This window comes from Notothenia rossii (genome assembly GCF_949606895.1).
Source record: "Notothenia rossii genome assembly, chromosome: 6".
NCBI lineage: Eukaryota > Metazoa > Chordata > Actinopteri > Perciformes > Nototheniidae > Notothenia > Notothenia rossii.
This window is the reverse complement of record NC_136909.1, coordinates 13,785,000-13,807,432: the sequence shown is the minus strand read 5'-3', so window position 1 is coordinate 13,807,432 and position 22,433 is coordinate 13,785,000. Positions and strand designations below refer to the sequence as shown.

General features: G+C 39.8%; 4 protein-coding genes across 6 annotated transcripts in view; 2 read left to right on the top strand and 2 right to left on the bottom strand.

Moving 5' to 3' along the window:
- Positions 1-283, top strand: part of LOC307045032 (saxitoxin and tetrodotoxin-binding protein 2-like) — a 2,963-nt gene extending 2,680 nt beyond the window's left edge. The window contains exon 6 of the mRNA XM_079690502.1: positions 1-283. This exon is cut by the window's left edge and continues 183 nt beyond it. The gene's annotated coding sequence lies outside the window, so the exon portion shown is untranslated.
- Positions 284-720: 437 nt separating this feature from the next.
- On the top strand, positions 721-2,693 carry LOC307045035 (uncharacterized protein). The gene is made up of 6 exons (XM_079690504.1): positions 721-973; positions 1,076-1,221; positions 1,670-1,731; positions 1,855-1,965; positions 2,055-2,156; positions 2,396-2,693. Exons 1-6 carry the CDS (start codon positions 866-868, stop codon positions 2,428-2,430), a joined length of 564 nt encoding a protein of 187 aa, XP_079546630.1. The 5' UTR covers positions 721-865; the 3' UTR covers positions 2,431-2,693.
- Positions 2,694-3,504: 811 nt separating this feature from the next.
- Positions 3,505-8,592, bottom strand: cfap73 (cilia and flagella associated protein 73). Of its 2 annotated transcripts, none has more exons than XM_079690500.1 (7): positions 6,881-8,592; positions 5,692-5,809; positions 4,980-5,072; positions 4,691-4,879; positions 4,134-4,355; positions 3,875-4,033; positions 3,505-3,792 (listed from the first exon to the last, which is right to left on the bottom strand). In XM_079690500.1, exons 1-7 carry the CDS (start codon positions 6,916-6,918, stop codon positions 3,664-3,666), a joined length of 948 nt encoding a protein of 315 aa, XP_079546626.1. In that variant the 5' UTR covers positions 6,919-8,592; the 3' UTR covers positions 3,505-3,663. The 2 variants fall into 2 exon arrangements, with proteins under 2 accessions (XP_079546626.1, XP_079546627.1); XM_079690501.1 differs by lacking the exon at positions 6,881-8,592 and adding an exon at positions 5,971-6,869.
- A 4,686-nt stretch (positions 8,593-13,278) lies between these two features.
- Positions 13,279-22,433, bottom strand: part of iqgap2 (IQ motif containing GTPase activating protein 2) — a 38,920-nt gene continuing 29,765 nt past the window's right edge. For both annotated transcript variants that reach the window (XM_079690145.1, XM_079690146.1), the window contains 12 exons: positions 22,082-22,222; positions 21,002-21,086; positions 20,614-20,846; positions 19,891-20,023; positions 18,022-18,124; positions 17,579-17,720; positions 16,598-16,685; positions 16,274-16,486; positions 15,497-15,657; positions 15,201-15,344; positions 14,489-14,597; positions 13,279-13,838 (listed from right to left, as the gene is read on the bottom strand). In XM_079690145.1, coding sequence (XP_079546271.1) covers positions 13,725-13,838; positions 14,489-14,597; positions 15,201-15,344; positions 15,497-15,657; positions 16,274-16,486; positions 16,598-16,685; positions 17,579-17,720; positions 18,022-18,124; positions 19,891-20,023; positions 20,614-20,846; positions 21,002-21,086; positions 22,082-22,222 — 1,666 coding nt within the window. In that variant the 3' untranslated portion in view covers positions 13,279-13,724. The remainder of the gene's footprint in view (positions 13,839-14,488; positions 14,598-15,200; positions 15,345-15,496; positions 15,658-16,273; positions 16,487-16,597; positions 16,686-17,578; positions 17,721-18,021; positions 18,125-19,890; positions 20,024-20,613; positions 20,847-21,001; positions 21,087-22,081; positions 22,223-22,433) is intronic.

Sequence of the window (22,433 nt, the reverse complement as noted above, 5' to 3'; positions counted from 1 at the left end):
ATATGGTTGTGCTGTGGAGTAATATTTGATTAGGTGGTCCGGTTGTTTTCAGCAGCAGCAATGAGTAAAAGGCCTTTGGAGAGTAATATGTGGATTTATTATCTCTGCCTGCTAGGCTATTTGACCGAATATGATTTAGTTTAGGGAAATGTGACATGTCGATAGCTCATAGCATCATTTGGAGGGTACTGTAATGGCTGAAAAATCCACTTCAACCACTCCTCAAATAGTTGAGTAACAATTTCCATCTTTTTGTTTGAAGTAAATAAAAGTTTTCATTCTCCTTTTGTGTTGTTTTCTTGCTCATTTTAATTTATTTGTCTTATTCTCTAACATTACTTTGGCCTTATTCACGTACACAAGAAGTTAGCAGGCCCATGTTTCAAGATGAATCGCTTCATCAAGACTACTTCAGCTTTTCTCTAACGCCCCGCTGTTCCCAGAAACTTCAACAAAGACTGTTGCCGGGTAACGTCTCTGCGAGGGGGAGAAACTTTGAAACTGTCGCCACAAGGAGTCCATTCAGACCAACAGGGAAACAACCTTCGCTCTAGTGAAGAGCTTCAGGTCCTCTCTGAATGTTTCAACAGCCATAGACAAGTCTTGGCACTTGCCCGAGTTCACTCAGGGTCAACGCCATGGGAAAGAGAGGCCTGGCCATTCAATGCTGAGCAACAGAAATCTGCATGGTCATTAAAAAAAACGTTACTGTCTGCAGAAACCACCTCCTACCCGTTAAACGCAGTTGCACAACGACTTTTTTGTTGTTGTTTTGTACCCCAGAGGGAAAATGAATCCGCATTAGAAGATTCCCTTTGCAGGTTCAGGGACTTCTTCTGTATTTCTGCTGACTCTCCGTCTGACCATGGCTCTGCGTGTTGTGCTTCTGTTGGCTCTCTCTACCCTCAGTGCTGCATCTGCACCCGACTGCAAGGACCTGGTCAAGCCTTTTATACCAGAGGACAGCAAACTGGTAGGTTTACCTATTTGTCCCGATTGTGTTTGATTTACTTTATAATATTAGCACACTCAGATTTTGTTTTTTGTTACATTAATCTTGACTTTTGATGTGAAGGTTTTTGGAAAATGGGTATACGTGATGGGAGCAGGGGACCCCAAGCCCTACCACAAGGCTCTGGAGTCTCTGAAGAGCTCCTGGATCGACCTGTCTCCAACTTCTGACAGTCAGATTGTGACGTTACGTTGGGGAGATCACTGCCTGTAAGTCTGTAGATTTAGTTCATTAAAACACGTTGAGCAGAATCCTCCTTGAATTGAATTTGTAGCACAATAAATATTCAAAAAGGAAATACTTTACCTTCAAATCCCGTGTACCATACTATACATTTAATTAATGATTATAAGCACCATATACATTCCTTTAATCATTCCACAAAATGTACATGGTTACAGCAAGGTATAGATAGAGAGGACAATATTAGATCAAAGGCAGGCACATAGTATTTAAAACAAGGATAATAGAAATAATTTCAATTTACAGAAGAACACATCGCTGTTAGTAGCAGCAGTATTTATAAAATATAATAGTAACAATCTGTTTAACATTGCAGAATGAAATGTGGTATAAAACAATGAACCAAGTGTTACTATTTAAATGTGAAGCTTTTGAAAAAACAGAACTGTGGCCCAGCATCTTCTTGTTTCCCAGTAATCGGTGTATCTCAGGGGAGGTGAATGCAACAGTCTCAGGCATCGCCACCACATTTCGCAGTAAGTAACTCCTGACATAAGGTAAAGCAGCTTATTTCTCTAGCATGGTATTAACAAGATTAGGAGCATCAGAAATTGATCTTCATGCAAAAAATATAATCAGTCGCTCTGCTGTCTTTAAAGAAAATCTGTCAGACCACAAAGGTCATATCCTTCAGAGCTGCTCCGACTGCCTGCTGTGGACGGACACCTTTCGAAATGGAGACGTCACCGGTAGATACATCCTGCAGTTCAGTATGTTCCTCATCAGATTTTACAATTCATCTCTGAGTTTCAAATGTAGTCAGTCATTAAAACAAAACCAAAAACTCCCCTTTTTCCAGCAAGGAACGGAAAAATTGATCCTGAAGATGTTGACACTTTCAAGAAACAAGTTGGGTGTCTGAGCTTCCCAGAGAACTTCCACAGCTACGACGGCAAAACAGGTCAGTGAGTCTTCAGTACAATGACTGTTATAAATAAATCCAAACAAAGCTGAATCTGTGTCTTCACCGGACACAAGAACGTACTCAAGTTGCCACACGGGTAACATTTAAATATTGTGTTTTTATACAGATAATTTTAAGTAGATAAGGCACACGATCAGAAAAATGGAAATACTGCAGATATTCTCCAAGATTTCTGTGTTATCCTAAAGTTTACCTTCTGTCTTCCTGTGTTTCAGAGCTATGCCCCGACAACAAAGAGGGCACAGAGTGAGCAGCAGCAGCAGCAACATTAGTTTTAAGCAAAAATATAATGTAAAATGTACTAGTTTTGTTTTGATCATCATCATATATGCTATGAAAACTGGTAAGTCGTGTGATTTTTGATTTTACATATCTACTTTTAAACCTATAAAAGAAGATGATGTACTGAAATGGGTTTTGAAAACTGTGGTGTCAAAACAGCCTGTTTTTATAACAATGCCTCTAGGACATGACATGTCATTCATTTCAGAATAAAACTTTATTAGTATCCTCTCACTGTCTAATTCCTACGATTCACTCGAATAAAAAAAAGAGTTAGGATCCAAAAATGTTTTAGGTACAAAAAGGGAAAGGTAGGCCTACTCATTGCGCAGAATGGTACATTTAGGAATATTATATTATTGGATTATTCCTATTGATATATAGGTATATCAAGGTCTATCGCTTTAATGTTGCAGACAACCTTTTTCTTTTTACCATAATGCTGATTGGCTTCTGAAAATACATTTATATACATTCATAATCAAACATATCAACATCATATTTTGCCTACAGCTATCCCAAAATATCATGGAGTTAAAAGCACAATATGTGCCTCTGAGATGTAGCGGAGCAGAAGAACAATGTATAATTGAAATAAATAAAATACCTGTACCTCAACATTCAATATAAGTACAGTATGGTACTGAAGTAAATAGTTACATTTCACTAGTATGGATAATATTGTAGGCCAATATATCAAATTGAATGTCCATATATAAATGTTAATCTTTTGTTATTGTTCACTGTTTTCCTACCATTAAGTGACAGTATGTCTGTGGAGGGGTCGTGAAAGACAAAGACCCATCAGAAGCTGTTCTGAGATCTGATCAATAAAACAAGTTACAACAGATTGCTGTTTACTTTAGGAGACACGAGGTGGCAGTACCGGACCTTTATCCTGATGATTCATTGTCTATGATAATTGCAACTGGATAGGCTTTCTGAAAAAGTCACCCTCAAATGTTTAGCTACCACTATCAGAACCATTTCAGAATTTAGAATCAAGCCATGTTACTAACAATGATGAGATAAATGGAAAATAGTTTATTGCACTCAGTGCTCAAGTTTATTGAAGTTCAGTGTCTACAAGTTCACAGTTAATGAAACTCACAGAGTTTAACATTAGATAAACACACTTTAATTATTTAGTTCCATCTCAGCAAATTCAGTTCTAAAGCTGTGAGGAGACTCATGGTAAAGGTTACTTTGAAGCCTTTTTTTTACGGTGACTTGGAAAGCTCTTTTTTTCTCTTTTCTTTCCATCTTGTCTCTGTGAAGAAGTCTGATATTGTTTGACCATGTCGTCGGTGTCTTGAATGAACGTCTTAACCTGAGGAGACAGTAAAAAAATGACAAGTGTATATTTTTCTGTCTGCTTTTTACCTCCATCTCTGCTCTGTTGGGGCACACACCTGGTCCAGCTGCTTCTCTGTGTCGTTTATATCAACCGCTTCATCTGCTTTCTCGTCTTGACACGTCATTTCGTAGAGGTTGAGTGTTGCCATCTTGATTTGTCCCAGGAGAAGTGTTTTCTTTGATGCGGTTTCCTGAATCTGGTTCCACTTCCTCTCCTGTGTGGGGACAGTGACAACTTCATTTCACACAGAAGATCACCATTTGATTTGGTGTTAGCTCTGATGCCGGACTTTGACCCGGGGTCAGCTCTCGTACCCATTCCAGAACTTCAGAGCGTGTTTTCTCATGCTCCACCTCCATCTGGGACAGCTCGTAGTTCTTCTGCAGACGCATGAGGCGATGCTGTTCTTGGTTTGACTGCAGGGTTCTCCTCAGCTCGTCATACTTCTCACGCTTCTTCAGGTCCTGCTGAAGGAGAGTCTCTCGAATGCGGAGAAGGTTCTCCATATGATCTGCGAGGCTCTTTGCGTCCTTAAACTGTAACACACACACATAGAAACCACACACAATGTAACTCCAAATTTCTAATCAAAACACTTTATGGACCACACCTCCAAACATCATATACAGGATTATTTTTTAAATAAAGCATAAACCTGGAGGAAGAAAGAGACAGAAAGGCTTTTCCACACAACAATGCCATATATTAAATGTGTGTGAATACTGTTGAGGACATCATCAAGAGACAAGATTTAGAAAGACCAAAACAATTATAAAAGTCATTGTTATGATTACACACACAAGGACTATTCCTGTACAATAAACATGTTTAAATTAGATTCTCTATCTTCTAAAAGAATCCCTTGCAGTACCTTGGTCAACTTGGCCGCCCGCTCGAAGCTCACAGCGTACGGTTTGAGTTTCACGAGCTGGCGCTCTCGCTCCTGTCTGCTCTGCAGCTCTTCAGCTAACTCCACCACCAGCCTCTCACGCTCTGCATTCAGATGAAGAACATCTTTCCTCTCCCTCTCTGCTGCCTCTGAACATTCAGTAGCCTGGTCCTGCAGGGAGGGAGATGGAGAGATTTAGTTTAGAGTGAACCCAATAACGTTAGGCACAGTTTGATACAGGAATTGTGTGTGAAATGGTCCTTCACTGTACCCTGAGAATCTTCTCATAGCTGAGGTTCATCTTGTTAGCTTTCTTAATCTTCTCCTGCAACTCATCTTCACGCTGTTGCAAATTCTCCAGTTCCTATAATGAGACACACACTTGGGAACATTTATGATGGTAAGTCAGGACAGTGAGCATTAAGTCAGAAAGTTGAACTGCGTGGGAAACATCAACACTTGGTAACTGTTCAATTTGTTAATAATAGCATTTAACACGATGAGCTATTAATGAAGGAATTACAAATATATGGATTTAGATGGATGTCACTCTGGGTTAAGCAGATACCTGGAGAAAACTGACTAGCACAAATCACAATTACAAATACTGGTGGATACTTCCCAGAGCTCAGGGTCTTAAATATTTACTAAATGTTTTTTTTTTTTGTGGTAATATTATTGAAAGATCATATATTGTATGTGGTTAGAAATATGGATATATTTGTGTGGATAGAGTAAACACAACAGAAAATGCGATATAGTGGTTTTGATTTGAAAAAAAGTAAGACTGAAGTTTCAAAGTGCAATAAAAATGTTTTGTCATTTATAAAAAAAAGAATAATCCTAATCTCAGCAATGATCAACACATGTTGATCATATGTTGTTGTTTTTTAATAAAAATAAAATGCCACGAAAAGGTTTTGGATATTTAAGAAGGTGTGTGTATAAGTTATCGGAAGTATCGTTAGTTCCTGTTAACCTACTTCTTGCATCTCCTGGTTCTCGTTGTCCAGGTCTTGGCGTTCCCTGCGTTTTTTTAGCAGATCGAAGTGGGAAGTGGTCCTGTGGGCTGCTGCCCGCACAGCGCTCCCCTCCACACGCCTGTATTCATACAGTATGGTTAACACACAAGTACAATTTCGAGGTACTTGTACTTTTCTTGAGTATATAAATGTTTTGCTACTTTGTACTTCTACCCCACTACAATTCAGAAGTAGCCTAAATCGTGTACTTTTGCTCCACTACATGTATCTATTTAATACCTTTAGTTACTTTGCAGATTTGGATCAATAATGTGAGATATAATCAACAAGACTTAAGTCACACCTGGAGTAAATTCACAAGCTACCCTGCATTATAAAACGGACAAGTCAAATCAAGCAATCTGATTGGTTCTTAGCCGTGATATACTGAGCGTATACCACGGGTAGAATTGTAGTTACTTTTCACAACAAGTCAGTATCCCTCCGCGTCTGACCACCATTCAAAAGCTTTCTGATGCAATGACCGTTAGTGGCCACAGGTGCGAAAGCTCTCTCCAGATCTACTGGAAGAGAATCTCGGGGACCGGAGAAAGTGGAGCAATATTCTCGCCACCCACGCCAAGCAACAGCCTATACAAGTAACCTCGTAAGCCATTCTACTGATGCTGGACAGTTTTTCAGTGGGTGCACAATAAATGGCAACATACAAATGAATGTAAATAAATTGCCAAATAATCGATCAACGCTCTCTGTCTAATATGTTCGCTAGCTGTTAGTGTTGTTGCATAGCAACCACCTCGCACTATGTTTTGTGCAGAAGGGAACGGAGGGACTATTTTATTTTGAACATCATTATTTACTAATAAAAACTATTTAAATTAGAGTGTGTATTTTTCTTTCATATTGCCACACTTGGTAACCGTTTTATAAAGGCAATAGCTCACTTCAGGCCGTGATATAAGTATACAATGTCATTAAAGCAAGCGGCACCTTTACCAGCTTTGAGAACATGCTTTTTTGTATTTTTACTTGGATAACATTTTGATGCAGGACTTTTACTACACTCTGGTTCTTCTACTTTTACTCAAATACCAGATCTGAGTACTTCTCCCACCTCTATAACACGCAGGCAGAGCACAACGCCAACAACACACACACAACACTGGCTCCACAGTCCACACACACTCACCGTGAAGGCTGCTTCTTACGGACGCCCCTGGATGTCATGACTCTTTCTCTTCCTCCTGCTTCTGTCGTTGGTTTGTATATGTTCAAACGTTTTTACGAGCTCTCAGCGTTCCTCTCCAACTCGTTTCCATGGTAACAAAACAATGTTAAAGTTACAGAACTATTCATTATTCATTGATGTTTATAAGGAATCGTTCTGTAAATTGCCACTGTTATGCGGATGATACTCAACTATATTTATCCATCAAACCTGATGAAACCAATCACCTAAATAAAATTCAAGACTGCCTCAAGGACTTAAAAACGTGGATGACCTAACATCTTTTGATGTTAAACACGACCAAAACTGAAGTTATTGTACTCGGCCCAAAGAATCTACGAAACAAACTATCTAAAGATATATATACTAGTTATGCATGGCATTCATTTGGCCTCCACTGAGACTGTAAGGAACCTTGGTGTTATATTTGATCAGGATTTATCCTTTAACGCCCACATAAAATCAATCTCAAGGACCGCCTACTTCCATCCACGCAACATTGCCAAAATTAGGCATATCTTGCCTCAAAACGATGCAGAGAAACTATTCCATGCATAGCATTTGTTACTTATAGGCTGGATTATTGTAACTCCTTATTATCAGGGTGTACCAAGAAGTCAGTCAAGTCGCTTCAGCTGATTCAAAATGCTGCGGCTCGTGTACTAACCAGAGTTAGGAAAAGGGACCACATTACTCCTGTTCTGGCTGCCTTACACTGGCTCGAACACAGGATAGAATTTAAAATTCTTCTTCTCGCCTACAAAGCCCTTAATGGGCAGGCGCCATCTTACCTTAAAGAACTCATTATACCCTACTGTCCTACTAGGGCAGGGGTTGGCAACCCACGGCCCACGGGCCGCATGCGGCCCTTTAAGCCCTCTGCTCTGGCCAGGCGCGCCGGATTCATTTTAGAATTGGGGGGGCCAAAAAAAGTGCGTGTGTATGGCCCAATCCCAAACTACGCCCTAGACACTCCCCCTCCGTGACGGAGTGGGAGTGACACATGAGGCTCCGTGATGGAGTGACACATGAGGCTCCCTCCTGTCAGATGGAGGGAGTAAATACAGCGGCAAGCTTTGGGACAAACTCCCCTCTCTCCGGCAGAAACAGGAAATGCCGTAACGGCTACAACGGTTTCAAATCAGCATCTCTTTGACAAAAAATGTAAATGAATAACTCAAATAAAACTCCAAACATCTTTAATTGTGTTACTTTTTTGTAAAGCTCTTAGTTTTAAACCTGATGTTTATAAGCTTCTTAGTGTTTGCAACAGTCTGTAAATATACACAATTTTATAATAAAATGCACACATTCACCTTTTTCTAGACTAAACATAGGTATGATCCTAAGTAAAAAAAAAATGAGGTTATCATGAGGTTGTTAACATCGCAATTTATCACTATCGTTTAGTGGTTTTGCAAATAATTAACCACTCTGTTTTTGTACCATTCTGCGTTGAAGTACCTTCTCTTTGCCCAAATAATCTACTAGCGGTCTCCTTTTTTCTGATAGTTAGCTGTACAGCTTTAACCGCCTCAATGTCCCGACAGCAAACCTCCATGCAGTTGGAACCAGCCTGTTTCGGTTCAACAACGGCGGCGGTGGGGTCGGCGGCGGTTTTGACAGTTTCTGCGGCCGCAGACTAGAGCTGCTGCTTTTGGGTTCATCTGGCTTCGCTGTTTGAAGAAGGTCCAGCCTCCGGAGATGTGGTAGTCAGGGATGTGACCTTCCAGTTGTTAAATTTAAGTTTAGATTGACCGTATTTAGTTTTCTTCTGCGCTGGTTCTTCTGACATGTTTCCAAGTGTATATATTCTTTATATCTCTAGGTTAACGGCTGACACACACAGCAGAACAACGTAACAAATAAAGTAAACAACGTAACAAATAAACAAATCTAAGCTTTTTTATTGGTTGTAATTTACATGGATACATTTGAATGGTGTGACAATGTCCTATTTGATTGGGTTAAAATGTACATATTCTTCCTGTTATGTCTGCCTGCTTTATTTTACCTAATGCAAAGTGACCTGCTCCATCGAAATCGTTCGCATTGACCCGAAGACACATTTTGATTCCTAGCTTTCTAATGAGATCAGGATTGTTTTTGTACTCCAAATATTAAGCAAAATATGTCACATTATATAATGACTGTTACAGAGTCATCGTTTTGAGAAAAAGGCCTTTAAAGTGTTTCTCTTCTCTGGAATCCATCGATCTGATTGATTATTAGCGGAGCAAATGATCAAAAATACTACGGAGGGAAGATATTTTCGTTTGGATTACTGCACTCACGGGAAACACCGGCTGTTGTTATGCCTGTTGTGACGTTAAATTACTCAGTTCTCCGCTTGTAATTATGCCATTACAAACTTCAAACCTGTATTTATCATCTGCATTTGCCGAAACAAGTTTAATATTCTGAAAGCCAAGACTTTGTTTATTTGAAATCAGATGAAAACGAACTGTAACGGACCCTGCCGTGTTATCTATGATTACTATGCCTTACATTCATAATTTCAGCGGGAGGGAGGGGGAGCGGCGCTGCGGAAGAGCAGAGTGGCCAGTGAGAGGCGAGCTGTGGTCTTCCCTTTACAAGCTTAAAAAATGCGTGTAGCTAATGAGATTGAATATATATAACAATACAAAATAACAAAATATACACAGCTAGATCAGATCGCGTTTTAGATGCGACTTTAGAGTAGAGGGGAATTATTGAAACGGGATTTGTACAGTGTTCCGCGCCGCGTGTATATACGTGTGTGTTTGTGTATTTTTGCATTTGTGTGTATTGTGTTTGTTTCCCGGGGAAAAGACTCACGAGAAACACCGGCTGTTGTTATGCCTGCAGTGACGTTAAATTACTCCGTTCTCCGCTTGTAATTATGCCGTTACAAGCTTCAAAGTTGTAGGCCTATTTATCATCTGAATTTGCCGAAACAAGTTTAATGTACTGAAAGCCAAGACTTTGCTTATTTGAAATCAGATAAAAACAAACTGTAACGGACCCTGCCGTGTTATCTATGATTACTATACACCTTACATTCATAATTTCAGCGGGAGGGAGGGGGAGCGGCGCTGAGGAACAGCAGAGTGGCGAATGAGAGCTGTCATCTTCCCTTTACAAGCTTCAAACATGCCTGAAGCTAGTGAGACTGAATATAACAATCAAAAATAACAAAATGTACACAGCTAGATCAGATCGCGTTTTAGATGCGACTTTAGAGTAGAGGAGAATTATTGAAACGGGATTTGTACAGTTTTCCGCGGCATCTGCTGCTGCGAAAATGTGGGGCAGGGCTGAAAAGTGGGGGGGCCAATGGCCCCCTGGCCCCCCTGCTTCCGGCGCCCTTGGCTCTGGCTCCCTTGAGCTTAGACAAAAAATAAGAAGGAAATAAAATAAAAGTATTTGTAGGACTATTTATATTTTGTTGCATGGTTGAAAATGTTTCGTATCTTGTACTTTGAGGTGATACTGTGACACATAAATAAAAAACAAAACGGTTTTAATTAGGTCAACTAAAATATGCGTCACATCCTGCTACGGTCCCGCGCCAGCGCCTTTTCCTGCGGGTGAATAAACTGACCCCCGGCTCGATGAGCGAACTATGGATAAATCAAAGAAATGTACCGGAGGAACACAGGATTTAATTAAGTATGTTTGATATGTAGAGAGAAGTTGTCAAAGGTGCGGCACTGCAGCCTTTACGTATCGAGAAACAACGGGAACAACACGGAGAGGAAGACAGCTGACGATCTTCAGTCATAATTCAATGGGGTATATAATTTACTTCAGAAAACACTTTTTGTTATATTCCATGGAATGCTCTTAACATCCCGATAGCAATGAATATATTAAATGCTTTGACAATAAATACATACAAAAATTAATCTCTGGAAGCCGTAGCGCTGTAAAAAGCACGACCAATCATCTGAGCCGGCCCGGCTAAAATAACTGGATGGCCTACCTGCCTCTCAGCCTGTCAGCCTTCCATCTGTGCACACATTTATCTCGTGCCCTCATTGGTCATGTGCGCGTTCGTGTGTGTTGGAGCAGGGGCTCTGTGAGGAAGTCTGAAGGAAGAGGCATATTTTTTCCGGTTGTGTATGTTCAAATTCTAGCGCACTCGAGCTGGTTTCTCCATTCTTACCTACCCTACCTTTAACTATTTTTAGGGTGCAGCTATATGTTTTATTTATTTCAAAGTGGGCCCATTTTAATAATATTTTGTTTCCTTCAAATGTGCAGAGGACTCCCCAAGTGCTGTGTTTAATTTATTTTAAAGTAGGCCTGTGTATTATTTGTAATTCTCCTTATAGGAGTTCTTTGTTTCTTATTAGAGGTTAACAGTTTTATATAATGTAATAAATAGCCTAATAAATGCAAAAAAACTGTAGTTTTTGTCTGATATAACAATAAATACAACTTTATTAGCTATCAAGCTATGAAATAGGTTTTGCGGCTCCAGACAAAAAAATGTTTCGGAAAAAGGAGCAAAATGGCTCTTTTGGTCAAAAAGGTTGCAGACGCCTGTACTAGGGCATTGCGTTCCAAGAATGCAGGGTTGTTGGTTGTTCCTAGAGTCTCTACAAGTACAATGGGAGCCAGAGCCTTTTCTTGTCAAGCTCCACATTTGTGGAATCAGCTTCCAGTTTGTGTTCGGGCGGCAGACAGCCTATCCGTTTTTAAGAGTACGCTTAAAACCTTCCTTTTTGATAAAGCTTATAGTGATAAAATAAAATAATCTAATAAGAGTGCATTGATGTAGATACGTTGTGCCTCTTCACCTATACATTTGAGTTCTTACTCTTTCCCTTAAATCCTAGAAAACCTAGATCTTATATTTAAAACTTTATCCAAACCTTTCCCCTCTATGACCTCTCGAGGTTTATTAGAGGGTAACAGGTTGCAGAGAACGCCTAGCCCGGCCGGGGAGTGTGGAACGAAGTCACTGACCCACTCCTACCTCTGACAAATTCAGGTTCCAATGGGGACCTTTCTCCCTGTGTGTGCCTCTCCACCTCTGTTTCCTACTTGTTACTTGCTACCCTTTCCCCTCAACCTATCCTAAGGGAGTGCATGTATGTAGACACGTTAGTTTAGCTGCTATAGGCTTGGACTGTTGGGGGGGGGCAGCTTACTCCGTCTTTCTGTCGGTTTGTACCTGTGTACTCTCATGTTCCGATTAACCCAGTTTCCCCCAAATCTCTTTTTTGTGTCCATATATACGCCGGGATCCTGAGTCGAGGCTAATCCTGTTGCTGTGGTCGTGTGTCCTGGATCCTCTATCCTGAGTACTGGATCTGAGTCCTGGACTTCAAGTCGTGGCTGAACCTGTCTCTGCGGTCCTGCCAGACTCTCACCATACTACTTCCCTGATGACTCCCACAAGTTTGCTGACATCCTCGTGGATTCATCTTCTTCTTATAGACACATGCATTTCCCTGTTGTAAATGTATTATCTTTTCGATTTACACACGGCATCTATTGCACGTCTGTCCGTCCTGGGAGAGGGATCCCTCCTCTGTTGCTCTCCCTGAGGTTTCTCCCATGTTCCCCTTTAAACTGTGGGTTTTCTCTGGAAGTTTTTCCTTGTACGATGTGAGGGTCTAAGGACAGAGGGTGTCGTATTGTCATACTGATATTCTGTACAAACTGTGAAGACCACTGAGACAAATGTAACATTTGTGATATTGGGCTGTATAATTGAACATTGATTGATTGAAAACAAAACATGGTTTTAGTTTTTAATTAATGGGAAATGTAAAAACACTTCCAATAATTTAGCCTATCACTACACAATAAGCTTAATGTTATTCATTTGTAAAACCCAGCATAGAAAACGCCTGTATGAATTGAGGCCATTTACTGTAATCAATTGTATGGTTTGAAAAGCAAGCTATGTTTTTTAGACAATGGTTGAGCTCTACAGAGAAAACTCTACCAACCCTATTGACATGTGGACTCACGATATCCTCCAAATGTTTTTCACCTACAAGTGTGTTAAAAGTATCAGTTATCCTCAAGAGTTATTCAATCAATTACAATTCTCTTTTTATCCCAGGGGGAAATTAGGTTTTCATGACAATTGCACCATATTAGCATAAAATACAAGTTTAAGTAAAAATGTGCAACAAAAGTCCTTGTAGCCACATCAGGAACAGCGTGTTATTCTGCAGCATCAAACATGTAAATACTCCGTCTCTCCCTCTCTGCAGAGAAGTAATGTGTCCCAGTGGGAGGTTAGCAGATTAAACTAAAAATAGTAAAAATAGTTGATAAAAAAAACATGTTATGTATTCTGCATAATTTAAACATTAGCAATCACTTCTTGATAACACATAGTGCAAATACATCAGTTGTAGCTTTTAAATCTTTTTGATGTTTTATTTATTAAAACATGTTTCTTTACACACTTTAATTAAAAGGCACTGTGGTAAACTACAGTATTTTATAGAATGATAGAGGCCGTCTGGAAATCTGCTCCCCAGCTGGATTTCTAATCCACAGTTGTTTCAACATACATGGGACAGTTTTTACATACAAAACATGAATATCATTACAATTTAAATCTTAAAAATACATTACATTTACAATTACCACATGAAAAAATACAGAGCTGATACATTAGGTTGGACAACAGCATTAGATTTTGGTGTGATCCTTAAAATTATAAGAGGAGGGTACAAAATACTGTCCTGCCCCATCTCGTGTTATCTGGCTAAATTCATTTTGTTCCACAAACTCAGCACAGTCAGAAGGCACACTGTGTTTCCTCTTTGTTGCTTTTCCTCCCTTCACTTTGTCATTTTCCATAGAATTTCTTATTTAGGAGGAAGATGAGTAAATTGACGTTGACTTTGGCTTTGTCAAACATCTTCATGACGGCCACGCCTTCGTACTGCAGCTGAAGGAGGTCCTGGAAACAGAATACATTCAATGAGAAAAAACACACACACACACACACACACACACACACACACACACACACACACACACACAGTACTAATGTGGCATGTTTGCATACCTTTTAAGTAATGAACCCTGTATATATGGTAGCAGATAAAGATATGATATCAAGTTTTATTTATATAGCACATTTATAAATGATTTTTAGCCTACAGTAGAGACGCTTTACAGCTAATACAACCGCAGAGATTGTTCAGAATATCAGTATGAGAAAAAAAAAACGACACCCTCTATCCTTAGACCCTCACATCGTACAAGGAAAAACTTCCGGAGACAACCCACAGTTTAAGGGGAAAAAATGGGAGAAACCTCAGGGAGAGCAACAGAGGAGGGATCCCTCTCCCAGTTAAGGGATTACGTTTGTATTGATGTATTAACATTTGTAGTACAGCCCGGTCTCTACTATGCACACCTTTGCTCATACAGATTCATTAAAACACATGTGTCCACTGCTGTACTCTTCATTAGAAATTGTTTGCGCTGTTTCTTTAATAGTCTAATGGGTTGGAAATGGAGTTTAAGTGTCTGTCATCAAGGCTTAATGCTGACTGGTGAGCTGCTTTGTTCCAGGGAATCCTGACGCAAGAATAAAATGTTTACCTGGAAATGAAGCTGGACTTTTTCCATCTCAACTCCCATTAATTTGGCCTTGACTTCAAAATCACCAACGTCCTCAGTGGGCGAAATTTCAAACATGACATTTTTGAACCTGAAAGGAGAGAGGCAATAGACAGATTAATAACAAAGAACACAACAAAAAACCACGCTATTTTATTATACAAAATAATTTTCCCACAGGACTCAAATCAGCTTAAATTAGCGTGCATACATTTGATCTGCCTTAAATATGACATTTAAGTCCTACCTTTTATACAGTATATTTCATTAAAATATGTATAAACTATGATGCAGTTTAACATTTCTCCTCAGAAAAACAATAAAGATTATGAACAAACAACATGCAACTGGAGCCAGTTCTTAAACAAGTCTCATTACTTTAAACAGACATCTTTCCTCTTCTTGGACAAAAATAATCAGATTCTTAAGTATGTATAAACTACATAATCTTGTTTGGATAAAACCCACACACATGTTTACAGTATGTTATAAAGGTTAAACACAGGGTTTTGGTTGATTGGGGGAGAGATGTGCTCATCAACACGGTAATCAAAACGTCTCTACATGCCACATCCTACATTTAGAAACTTCACTAAGAGTTGTGTGACTGTAAGTAACAAAGTCTGAGCCATGGTAAAAAGGTTACATTAAACACCAAGCTCTTTTGTATAACTGGGCTGATCAGATAACTCACTGGTTGGTCTGAAGTCCTTCTATCTCCAGGATGACTCCCTTCTCATGAAGCTTTGCTCCAGTGTACTTCAGAGACTGGGGCTTCCACTTCTTGCTGCCCTTATTTTCTCCTTTGCTGTCCAGTTTTATAGATCTGCGTGCATTCCTGCTCACACAAAACACAGGAATGCATTAGTAACAAAACACAATACATTTTGAAATCCACCAAACTATCCACACGACATTATTTACACAGCGAAAATAAATACTTCTAAAAACTTCTCCTGACAAAGTGCAAGAAGTAAAAGAACCACTTACTTTCTGTTAAGGTTGTCCAAGCAGGTCTTGATGTAAGTATCATAATAGTTCATCTGGTCCTGGTAGAAGGCTGTCTTGGAGTTGAGAGCTGTCAGAGTCTGCTGGAGCTTCACCAGCTCCGCCTTCCTCCTCTGTCTGTAGCGTCTTTGGTAGCGAATGTCCTGTCAATCACAGGTTTTAGTAACACTTCACAACTTCAGAAGCTGAGCAGACCCAACAATGTGTTTAGCATTGGAGGGCGGGACAAGTACTCAGATATTGTACTTAAGTAAAATAAGTAGTACCAGAGTGTAGGAATCATTTGTTACAAGTAAAAGTCCTGCATTTAACATGTTACTCCAGTAAAAGTACAAAAGTATAAGCATTCAAGTAAACTTATAATACCAAAAGTAAAAGTACTCATTATGCAAATTGCCGTAGCAGAATAATATATATTCTATTTTTGGATTATAATTATTGATGCATTCAAATGTTATCACAGCTGATAAAGGTATAGCCAATCTAAATGACTTTGTATACGGCAGGGTAGCTTGTGAATTTATTTCAGGTGTAAGTGTTGATTATATTTCATCATTAATCCAAATCTGCAAAGTAGTTTAAGGTATTGAATAAATGTAGTGGATACAAAGTACACGGTTTACCTCTGAATTGTAGTGCAGTAGAAATGAAATACAAGTATCTCAACATTGTACTTAAGTACTGTACCTGAGTAAATGTACTTAGTTACTTAGCACCAAGCATCTCTCTTCCTATGTGAATGAGCAGCTGCCTCTGTACCTTGGAGATCTCGTTGACGAGGTCCTGGTACTTGTTGCCGTCAGTGAGAAGGCCCGCCTGCTCCAGGCTCCTGAGGCTTCTCAGGATCTTCCTCTTCTTCTGCTCCAGGGGCAGCTGGCTGTCCTCCAGGAGCGCCGGGCTGCTCTTCAGACCCTCTGGAGTCTGAGCGTCCTGGACCGCTCTGCGCTCTACGATCTTAGTGTGCTCCGACTCCTTCAGGAGCAAAAGTATATTAGAAGTTAGGACCCCAAAAAACTTCAGCAGTTCATTTGACACCAAATGGATGCTGAGTATATGATGCAAATATATGGAAGAAAATAGAACCTGTAGTGCAGAAGACGGGGTCTCAAGAATTTGAGGCAAGTTCTCTCCATGCTGAATCCGAATCACATCCACTACAAGCTTCTTGGTCCTGATACACACAGAATAGGATGATCACTGAAAGCCTAACATCAACTACAAATGGAAAAACTAAATGCTAATGACAATGACTTTCAGAAAAACTTGGAGAAAAGCAATTCAAATACAAAGCCAATCAACATTCAATCTCACATAATAATTATAAACTTTTCTCAACTGCTTTAATTCCATCAACGTGTTTATGTTTGTCGCCACGTCAAGTAACCTTAAAAGCTAATGGGTTAGCAATGACATTGGCTCGACAGTTAGAACATGAGGAGATGGATATCATTTATTTTTGGTACATGCATACACATGTACGTTAGACAAATCTATCAATAAAGATCAGGAATATTTGCAAAAAAGATTTTTACTGTCCTATACTGTACATTTTATATTTGGAAAAACCATATGAGCTGTTTTCTTTTCAGTGTTTCGTGAGTTATTCCTACAAGCGGTTGCAAAACTTCTGAGCGACCACTGAACACAGTGACAAACAATTTAGGACACAAAGACATGAAATCTATGAAATACCAAATATTTAGCAACTTCAAAATGTTTATATGCCAAACGGTGAGGAAGAAACAGATGCAGACGGATATATGTGTTCAGTCAAGATAAGCCTGAAGAACAAACCCCTTCCTTTTTGGACAGGAAACGATGGAAGCGCAGGAAAGGAAACAAAGAAACATTGAGTGATAACCCCTTTGTTTCCATGTGGCTAAGTACAGCAGCCAAACTCCATATTGAGTGCTTGTCAGGGGTTTCAGATGTGTTTTTATTATCTAAATGGATCAAGGCACCTACATTGCGATTGTACAGTATACTGCAGGATGGCTGCAACATGAAACTGTGACAGGCTTTACATGAGCCATTGGTCTTGGCATCCTGTCAGAATGCACTTACTTTGTCATCAGCGTCTTCAAGTCTCTATCGTCTCCTTCCAGTAGCTCAAACTTGCTGGTTAGAGCGAGCGAGATCTCCGTCTTGGCCATCTGGCTCAGAGCGCTCTCTCTGTTCACGTCATTCTGGTCTACAGCTCCCTCACCTCAACCAGAGAAGCACAGCATGTCAAATGATGCACACACACACACACACACACACACACACACACACACACACACACACACACACACACACACACACACACACACACACACACACACACACACACACACACACACACACACACACACACACACACACACACACACACACACACACACACACACACACACACACACACACACACACACACACACACACACACACACACACACACACACACACACACACACACACACACACACACACACACACACAGTGTAAATGTAACTGTTGGACAGTACCGAGCAATGTCTCCACATCAGGGACGTCTCCCAGGTCCTGCAGCAGCTCATGCAGCAAGTCATTGTGGTCCGGAGAGATGGCCTCCAGATGTTCCAAAAGCAGCTGAACAAAATCAGATGTGATTGGTCAAATAAATATGAAACAGAAAACTGTCATATCCAGAGCCATGGTCATCTGGAATTCATTGCCGGTCCATTATATACAGGAAAATATCTCCGTATTATAAATTGAACTGTGTCTGTGGGTAACTGATTGTTCTATATATGTTTGGTGCAATGATGGTTTAATAGGATGATAACTTTTGCTGTCCACTTCATACTGAATTCTAAATTGCATGAAATGATTAGTTGTGTTTTATGTATGTTTGACTGTGTGCGGACCCCAGGAAGAATAACCAATGCTCATGCTAGTGCTAGTGAGGATCCTAATTACCAACAAGAACAAGTCCTGGACACAAATCTGGAATTCTTGGCAACACATTTTGGCATTGGATATGTTTTCTCAACACAAAAATGTTTTTAGCCCATTATATATGGAGATTTCCTGCATTTCATTGTTTTATAGCCTATCTTTTGTGTTGTGGACACATCCCTTAGTTTTTCTTCACATAAAGATACCAGTGAGGAAGTTATGAAATGATTGTGTATCAAATAAAGGCTGACAGAGCATCTACTAAGGCCAACATGTACGTCTGCTCCATTGTTAGTAATTGTGTCAATATGTGCAGATTGAAACTGATGACCAAAAGGACACAGAGGGCTTTCACCTCCTCATGACATTTCCACAACCCTTTCAAAAGGAAGAGGTCTGGAAGTTTAAAGAATGGAAACAGGATGACGGTGTTAGGAAAGAAAGTGGCTCTAAGATAAAGAAGGAAAAGAGGGGCCAAGAGGTGACGAAACAAGGCGGAAACACACAGTCACAATGAGTGGGATTCACGCAGGATGGGAACTGTACATCGACTGAGTCCTGAAATAACATGTTGAGTCTGGATGGATTTGGACTTTTCTGATTTGTATGAGAGGTTGATTCAATGACTCCTAGACTTTAAGGAAGAACACTGAATTCCTAATTGACTGCTAGTATTAGCATTAATACTGCTAGTACCCGGAGTACTAGCACAGGAAAAAAGGTAATATGGTGTGTTTGACTGCTACAAGTAAGATTGAATTAAACCAGTCTAAATACATTAGACTACCGTAATTTTCTGACTATAAGCCGCAGCAGCGACATACCACTCTCGGTTCCACTTTTACTTTTGCGCGCTACCTGTCTCACTCTTTTCCGGCCTCCAGCTTTTCCTGCTGGAACCCGCCGCTTAAAGGTGGGGGTCCGCGGACCGGCCATAGAGCCCATAGAGTTAAAAGTGTTGGCCGTTAGCTGTAAAAATCCATCCATAGATAGCCGCACCGTTATATAAACCGCAGCGTCGAAAAATAGGGAAAAAGGCACGGCTTATAGTCCGAAAATTACGGTAATTGCTAAGTGACTGTAGTATCGGTACAAACATGTCATTTTTGCAGAAACTCTTACTATTTTTAAATCGAGACTGAAAACATATCTCTTTGCCGCTGCTTTTAATTGAGCTGCTCATACAGTATTCGCACTACAGGGTGCCATTTAAACATGTATTGTATACCCGTTGTGTTTATTTGATTATCTTTGCTTTTTAATGCCTGTTGTAAAATGTCCTTATATGTGTTTTTACTGTATTTATTCCTAAAAAGTCTTTAAATTTGTTTTGTAAAGCACTTTGAATTGCCGCGTGCTGAAAAGTGCTATATAAATAAACTTGCCTTTCCTAATTTACAGACGAGAAGATTCATATTTGATTATTATTAGTCTAAAGTAATTAAGCTTGGATTTACCGAGTGCGTGTTGATGATCTCATCTATTGAGATGTAGATGATTGGCTTGCTTAGAGTCACCATGTCGGAGTATTCATCAATATTAAACTTCTCCTCAGGTTCAGGGACATCACAGGCTGACTGGAAGAACACCCTGAAAGAGAAAAGAACATCAGGAATTAGTCGCTATAAGCCTTAAATCGTGACTCAGAGAATGGCATCCATTGGCAAAATGAAGTGAACTGGTCAAGTCAAGATACTGATCTTCTCTAAGGTTGGGTGAATTGCTCATGATTTGTTTCCAGAAAATGGACGAACATTGATGTGGATCTCCGGTAAAGATGAGTCAACCACTTTACCGGCCACACTGGCTCAGCCGTCCTTATTCGTGAGTTTGTCCAAATCTGTCTGAAGGTCTCACGATAGCTGGTTCAGCAGATTATAGCTTCTTGTTTTAATTATCTCTACTTTCACAAAGTCAACTTTAACTGTCCCTGAGCTTACGAGTTAAACATGTTCATGATAAGACCTTAGTTTATTTTTTAGTGTTGGAATTCTCTTGTGATTTTGTCTACTTATGTTGTTTTTTCAACAAATGGCAGGCTGTATATTATTAATGCAAGACTTGGCTCAATATTGCCCTGAGATACAAATATTTTAAAAAGGCATTTCAAAGACTTCTTCAGAACATATGTAGCACTACACCGCTACATGTTCACAACTATTGTAATTGATTTTGCTTACCTAAACTTCTCGTATGTCTGGGATATGTAGTTGTTCATTGGGGTCATATGTGCGTTCTCTCCCTCAAACAGCTTATTAGCAGCAGAGTGCTGCAGCATCTTGGCCACAGATCCCAGGTTGCGCCGCTGGTCCACGTGAAGCTGCCCTCCTGCTGACATGTCGATGATGTCGAAACCGTCGGGGGCCACGATGGCTGGGTTCATGTAGCGGTAGTACAGCAGGTTCCCTATAATCTGTCACCACAAGAAAATAATGCATCATGAAAATAGTTTGTAATGTTTATCTGACCTCGGCATGCTCGCAATGAAACGTGTGCAGAGAGAACTGTGAGAAGAATCATAACATAAGAATGACAGAAATATATATGTACACATTCAAGGGCTTCTACCTTCAGCAGCTCATCCTCTGAGGCATCGGGAAACCTTTCATGGAGGCTGTTCTTCAGAACCTTTGCTATGTATCTCATGCCATAACTACATGCAAAACAGAAAGCATTGATGGGACATCAAACACAAAACCACATGCACCAACGTACTGTAGGATAAATGATATGGTGAGATCATGACAAAGAACATGGAGGACCTAAGTGGAACAATGACACTTAGGTCACAGACATTGAGGGATTTCTTCAGCTCTGTATATGTCCACATACATATATAATATCACCTTCACATGGTATATACAGATTATGAATTGTGTTGTTTAGTAATATTTCCATTGAAGAACTTATGCGTTTGAGTTTTAAAAAATGACCTAATAATCACTGCTCCATAGATGATCTAGTAATGACCATTTCTTCACATGGACCAAATACCCTAACAACCAGAATGAGCTGAAAATGACGTGCCTAAGCATAATCATATCCTTCGTAGACGTGCTTTGGTCACACTGCTTGAATAATATTGTAACAAACTAGAGATGAATGCTCTGGGAAAATCGAAAAAATATATGTAAAAAAGGATAAAAATGTTAGGCAAATATTACAAAATTATAACAATGCAAGGTAATGAATAAATGTAAAGAATTCTGTACAGAGAGAAATCGGTTCTCTGTGTCCTTCTAATACATTTCACAACATAAACATTTGAAATGTTTATGTAAACAAATCCAACAGCAAGAAAGCACAGCCCTTGACTGAGGTATTTCCTGTTAGAACATCACTGAGGCTGAATGGTCTCAGAGCAGATTACACTGTCATGGGGTGCATTGTGTAACTATGTATTAGTTTGTATAACAGAAAGAACAGCTATGCTATCAAGTCTTGGATTAACTCTTAAATAAGAGTTTTAAAGAGAAATGTAAAAAGAAAAAACACCTGTTTTAGTCTTTCTAACAATGAGGTTTGAGTAATGAACCACAAGAGTCAACCAAATCATGCTGACCAACATGCAGGCATTGACGAGCAGTACTGTCACAGAGAAAACAGATGATAAGTGGACTTTGACACGAAGCAGGTCCTCAAACTTACGGGATATTATCCAGTGAAGACACAATGGAGTTCAAGACCTTATCTGTAGCCGTGCGTAGCGCCAGACCGGAGGCCTCCAGCCTGCTGCGGACCTCCTCATGGGACATGGCCTGCTCGGGAGTCACTTCATAGGGGAGCTTGCTGAAAGACAAAAACAACAGTCAGCAAGTGTAAGAATCATTCATGCATACTATTGTTTTCACAGTGTATGAATCACTGTATCATCATGTATAATCATTTTCTAAAAGATAACATCAACTGTGAGGATAGGACATTCATTTCCTGACCTGGTATCAGTATGGTTCAAACAAATGACCTCAATAATTGTTTTGTTCGACATTAGCAGCGAGTA

Bases quoted from the DNA above. Each gene is read 5' to 3' on its own strand.
- cfap73 (XM_079690500.1), bottom strand. From the start codon at position 6,918: ATGACATCCAGGGGCGTCCGTAAGAAGCAGCCTTCACG. The intron at 4,880-4,979 runs GTACAGTGAAGG...CCCTCCCTGCAG, and splicing joins GCTATGAGAAGATTCTCAGG to GACCAGGCTACTGAATGTTC. The intron at 3,793-3,874 runs GTGTGTGCCCCA...CTGTCTCCTCAG, and splicing joins CAGAGAAGCAGCTGGACCAG to GTTAAGACGTTCATTCAAGA.
- LOC307045035 (XM_079690504.1), top strand. From the start codon at position 866: ATGGCTCTGCGTGTTGTGCTTCTGTTGGCTCTCTCTACCCTCAGTGCT. The intron at 1,222-1,669 runs GTAAGTCTGTAG...CTTGTTTCCCAG, and splicing joins CGTTGGGGAGATCACTGCCT to TAATCGGTGTATCTCAGGGG. The intron at 1,732-1,854 runs GTAAGTAACTCC...CTGTCTTTAAAG, and splicing joins CATCGCCACCACATTTCGCA to AAAATCTGTCAGACCACAAA.